The sequence below is a fragment of the Aphanomyces astaci genome (genome assembly GCF_000520075.1).
Source record: "Aphanomyces astaci strain APO3 unplaced genomic scaffold supercont1.77, whole genome shotgun sequence".
Classification (NCBI taxonomy): domain Eukaryota; phylum Oomycota; class Saprolegniomycetes; order Saprolegniales; family Verrucalvaceae; genus Aphanomyces; species Aphanomyces astaci.
Window position 1 is genome coordinate 203,688 of NW_009798340.1, and position 5,644 is coordinate 209,331.

General features: G+C 39.3%; 1 protein-coding gene across 3 annotated transcripts; it reads left to right on the forward strand.

The window, feature by feature from the left end:
- Window positions 1-373: 373 nt before the first annotated feature.
- On the forward strand, window positions 374-4,709 carry H257_15945 (hypothetical protein). 3 transcript variants are annotated; one of them, XM_009844242.1, is made up of 7 exons: window positions 374-519; window positions 567-1,125; window positions 1,909-1,969; window positions 2,377-2,543; window positions 3,366-3,552; window positions 4,046-4,202; window positions 4,430-4,709. In XM_009844242.1, exons 1-7 carry the CDS (start codon window positions 412-414, stop codon window positions 4,550-4,552), a joined length of 1,362 nt encoding a protein of 453 aa, XP_009842544.1. In that variant the 5' UTR covers window positions 374-411; the 3' UTR covers window positions 4,553-4,709. The 3 variants fall into 3 exon arrangements, with proteins under 3 accessions (XP_009842544.1, XP_009842542.1, XP_009842543.1); XM_009844240.1 differs by having other exon boundaries at window positions 2,418-2,543; XM_009844241.1 differs by lacking the exons at window positions 3,366-3,552; window positions 4,046-4,202; window positions 4,430-4,709 and having other exon boundaries at window positions 2,377-2,720.
- The last annotated feature ends 935 nt before the right edge of the window (window positions 4,710-5,644 follow it).

The window sequence follows — 5,644 nt, forward strand, 5'->3', positions numbered from 1 at the left end:
CCACTTACGTATTTCTGTTCTTGGGATGCTGAGTCGAGGTCATGTGTTCCAGAGTATGTCGATACTACTGTGTTTTCAGCCAATAGCAAGCTGTATATGTTATATGTGAGTGATATGTTGCTCAACCGACAACTACATCGCCCAATCAGATTGCCTATAAAATATCTGACCAATCAAAATTCAAAAAGTTGTCGGTTATCCAATCATCGGCTCCAAATTTGTCGGTTTGATGTCGGATGCCACCTACATGTTACGATATCCTGGATATTAATAACCGTTATCAATTAATTAATCTACGGCGGTTAATAGTACGTTTTTTTGGACTAACGGTACAGTACCTAGGATTACGTGGATATGATTGGCCATAATGCTTCAGATTTATTTTATATTATCTACCAATCCCCACTCGCCATGTACGGAGCATTCTGCACTTCTGGAACGACCATTGTAGCGATCGCAATGACAACCCCTCCTCCTCCGTACTCCATCACCCACGCTCTCCAAGGCCACGGCGGCGCGGTCTGATTACTGTATCGATCCACACCATGTCTCATTCCTACGTGTAGGTCCGGGCCATTGCTGACGTTCACGGCACGGTCGTGACCGGTGCAATGGACGCAGCGGTTTTGTGCTGGGACCTCGCCACGAGCACCCCGGTGCAGTCGATCTACGAGCATTCGCACTGGGTCACAGCCATCGTGTCGCTGAACGCCGCGCACGAATCGTTGTTGTCGTCCGTGGGGTTTGCAACCGGTGGCATGGACACGCATGTGCGTGTCTTCACACGAGCGTCCGACGCACAGTTTGCTTGCGTGGCGGTGCTGCAAGGACACACGAGCGGCGTGATTTCCCTCTCATGGCTTCAGACCGACACCACTTCCCTCTTGCTCTCTGGCAGCTGGGACGGTACCTGCCGCGGATGGGACGTCGCCACCCAGACCTGTCGCTTCGTGCTTCCCGACCACGAGAACGGTGTGTGCGTGCTCGGCCTTCCCAACGGCGTCGTCATCACCGGGTCCACGGGAAAACAGCAGGGGAACCAGGTCGTCGATGCCCGCATTCGCATGTGGCACCAAGTCTCGCCGTCCGCCTACGAGTTGACGCGGACCCTGACGGACCACCAAGGTACCACGAGCTGGAAATATATGGATTTTGTATGAGAATAATGTGAATGTTGGAATGGCTAACTTACATGTTGTGCAAGGAGTGTAGTTCGATTGAACGCCTTATATATATATATATATATATTGTATCGATTGATTCGAAATACATGGTTTCTTATTATGTATAGATATAAATAAATATATAATTTCGATCGACGTCTATTTATATCGATATATATATATGTATATGTATTATTTCATGTATTATTTCGATATATATATATGTATGATTTCGATATATGCATATGTATTATTTCGATATATATATATGTATTATTTCGATGGGCATCTATATATATATATTGATTGATTCCGCATTCATTGTTCCTTATTATACATATATATGGGGCTGGTCGCGGAGTATTTCTGTCCATGTTTCAAGATATTCCGAGCTTTTGATTGGTTAGTACCCAAATTATCCGGATAACAATCGTTCGTTCATGCTTTCCGGAATAACTCAGACTGGCACTCATTTCATAAAAAACGGAAAAGTATTGATCGACAATTTTGGATTGCGAAAATATTTTGTCCGGATACGTCTCAGTTCGACTTTAACTTCCCCGACGAGCCCCCATATAATATATATGTTATTTTCATGGACATCCATATATATATATGTATTGATTGATTCCAAATACTTTATTGTTCCGAATTATAGATATATATTTTTATATATTCCATGAAGAATACCTTCAACAAGTGCATATTGTGTTTGAATCATTACATAAACTTGACGTTATATTAGGACCGGTGCGGCAACTCGTCCAAGTCGACGCGATTGGGTTTGCGTCTTGTTCGAACGACGGGTATATATATATAAATACCATCCTCCAATTTTCCTATGAACCACGCTGTACTACTTTTAGTTATATATACATACATATATATGCTATGATTGTTTGGGTGGTGTATTCTTGTCCTGTAACCCAAACTATTTTGTATGTTTGGGCTGATTTACCAAATGTATCGCTCGATACTTTGGTACTATTACTGACATTGTATCTAAAACGAATTGTTCGATGGCGAAATATGACCATCACGTGAATTCAAGTCATACCCTAATTCATTGTTGATGAGTGGATTTGATTGGCTCTTCCAGAAAAACAAGTATATTCAACCAATCAGAACTTCCGGCGTGATTCATTATTGATTAGACAAACCACGCGAATTTCGCAATATATATATATATATATATATTGATATGCTCATATAGATCGATTAAAGTCCGTGCTGCTGATGATGGCGCTGTGCTAGCCACGTGTCAACACCCATTGAATCACGAAGGCAAGCCGGGGTTCGTACTCGGTCTGGCGTACCTTCCGCACTCGCAGCACTTGGTCTCTGCCAGCGAAGACTGCACCGCCCGGGTGTGGAGATTAGGTACCTTGTATTGGGCCCCAAATTATTAGGCTAACTCGCCAAATCTATCGATCGATTCAGTGTACAATATTCTTTGGATGTGTACAAAGGTGTTGTTTGTGGTGATTGGTATATTACACGAATTGAAGTATCACACACTAATTTGAAGTTTAGGATGGTTGTTTCCTGCAATCTGATTGGCTACATCCTTTTGCCGATGATTCTTGTGTATATTTATTTGGTGTTGTGTCGATGTATTATATAGTTTCGATATCGCTCCAGTTTAGACTATAAACCACTGTAATCGTGTTTGTTTTTACATGGGAATAGTGTCATGTCCACAATCTAATGTGTGTGTGACGACGTGGTTGACGCACAGTAACGACTATGTCAAGCTCTGTATATATATATATAAGACCTTGCCTTGGCGGTGTAGATATATTTAATTATATTTTATATATCAAATAATATTTTTTATAGTTTAATATATTTTTTCATTATTTAAAAAAATCTACCTGAAAATATTTAATAAAAACACAAATAAAATAAAAAACATTAAATATACAAGCTCTGTATATATATATATATAAGACCTTGCCTTGGAGATGTAGATATATTTATATATATATAAGACCTTGCCTTGGAGATGTAGATATATTTAAGTATATATTTTAATTATTTAAAAAATCTACCTGAAAATATTTAATAAAAACACAAATAAAAAAAAAAACATTAAATATACTTGTAGCTTCATAGAATCCACAAATAACCTAAACGTTTCATTTTTCTTAATATATATTCGAGCGGCCAACACTAATTCAAGCCTTTGGCCGGGATGTATAGATGGTACCCTTGTGCAGACAATCGACCACCCGAGTGGATTGTGGTGTGTCGTGGCTCTGCCAGGGGGTGCCTTTGCCACTGGCGCAGAAGATAAACAAGTGCGCGTATTCAGCTCATCGCCGTCCCATTTGAACGACGCGCTGGAGGCGGCGCTGGCCGCGCAAGTGGCGGAAGCCCACGTTCAAGCGTACGTGCATTATAAGTTGTGGTTGGTTTAAAGTTTCGATATGTATATGATTTCGTGTATGGCAGGGTTGATTGGTTGGCAGGGTTGATTGGTTGGTTGCTAGGTATAACACAGCTGAATTGGAGCTTCATTTTTTGGGTCTTTGGAAGAATATGAAGATATATTATCATCTGAATATGTACAAGTTGGACGTGGGTGCCGAGATAGATCGCCAATTTTATCGATCGATAGTTTGTACTATGTTGGATATATAAACACGTGTCGAGTAGTGGTGCATATCACACTAATTTTGGTCTCACACGACATTCGATGTGTGGAGGTGGGTTTCCTGATCATCTGAATGGCTAAATACATCTGCCGATTCTTTGTCTGTACATTTACTTGGTGATCATCATTCTCCATGTCGCGCTCCAGATTAAATATTAACTATTTATATAAATACATATATTGAAAACGTGATTATTTGAATAATAATAATAAATCATCATGTTAGGGCACGCGGCCCAAGTGCGGTGGAAATTGAAAAATTGCCAGCGTATGAGCAACGGGCGCGTCAAGTGGGCAAGTCGGATGGGATGGTGCAAATGTTTCGGCGGGACAACGTCGCATGGGCATGTCAATGGAGTGCGGTGTCTGCGACGTGGGTCGATGTACGCCCTTTATATCTCCATTTGAATGCAATATATACAAATCAATCCAACCTACATATATATATATAGGTTGGATTGATTTGTATGGGGTCGTTTAGAATCGTAATAATATCGGACACGGTTATATATATATATATATATATAAATAAATAAATATTTATTTATTTTGGCTCGACAAAGATAAAGAATAAACCGTAAGAACTAAAAATGAAATGCTATTTCTCTAGATTGGCCAAGTGACTGGCACGGGCAGTGGGGGAGTTGTGGACGGCGACGCTTACGATATGGTGATTCCCGTCGAGATTGAAACGCCGTCGGGGGTGAAGAAGCTGTACGAAGGATATTTATGATTGGACAGAAACTCGGTTTTATAGTCCATTTTACCCAAAGAAATCTTTATCAATATCATTATGTATTTAGTAAATTGATTAGTAAATTCTAAAGCTACTTTTTTAAATTGATTTTCTAATTCTTTAATATCGATGGACTTTTGTGCTGATTCGCCAAATATGTAGATTAATTTCGATTTTTCGTCCTGAATGCTGTATGTGGGTGATTTTTAAGCACACTAATTGAATGTCATACACGAATTCGATGTGTTGATGATATGGTTTCCTGCCATCATAGGATTGGCTACATACTACTGTAGTTGATTCAATTTGTGTACATTTCTTTGGTTATGTATCGATTCCATTTTATTCTCCCTGTCGCTTCAGTGAAATCAATACGTATGTATATATTGTTTTTTACAATATGGTTTATGATAATAATGGTTTTTTACACTATATATATATATATATATAGTTTTTTTTCAGTGGAGTGAAGAATATATATATATATATATATATATATATATTACACGTGGTGGCGTGGTGGGCAAGTCGATCTATCTTTTACATGAAATAGTGTGGATGTTCTGAAGTGTTTTGATCACTTTTTGATGTGGTTTATGCAGGGAGATTGGATACAACCAAGGGCAGAACCCGTTTACAGTCGCGCAAGCGTTCATCGACAAGCACCTGTTGAATCCGTCGTATTTAAAAGAGGTATCATATATATATATATCATAATAATACTATCACAAATATTCGTTTCGATGACGAATTCGGTTTTGAAGCCGTTTATGCCGGGCTTGTTTTATACAAGGATGGAGATGTTCTTGTGCTTTTCATCTAAATTGGGACTTCTGAATCGATTGGCCAATTATTATTCGAATCCATTTGGCCCATTTTAAGCTTGTAAAGTCAAGCGATGGTCTACACTGTTTAGTGTATATCTGGTTTTGTCCAACTTGGCGAATCAGGTCGATTGGATTGGCAGAAATTCGACAGAACGTCATTTGATTGGCTTAGGCGGTTCTTTTCTGTTTTTCATGCTCGTAAGGCATTCAATTCTGCCCAGGGCCCCATAATGGATTAGACTATATATATATATATATATAT

Bases quoted from the DNA above. Each gene is read 5' to 3' on its own strand.
- H257_15945 (XM_009844242.1), top strand. From the start codon at position 412: ATGTACGGAGCATTCTGCACTTCTGGAACGACCATTGTAGCGATCGCA. The intron at 1,126-1,908 runs GTACCACGAGCT...ACGTTATATTAG, and splicing joins GACCCTGACGGACCACCAAG to GACCGGTGCGGCAACTCGTC. The intron at 1,970-2,376 runs GTATATATATAT...ATGCTCATATAG, and splicing joins GCGTCTTGTTCGAACGACGG to ATCGATTAAAGTCCGTGCTG.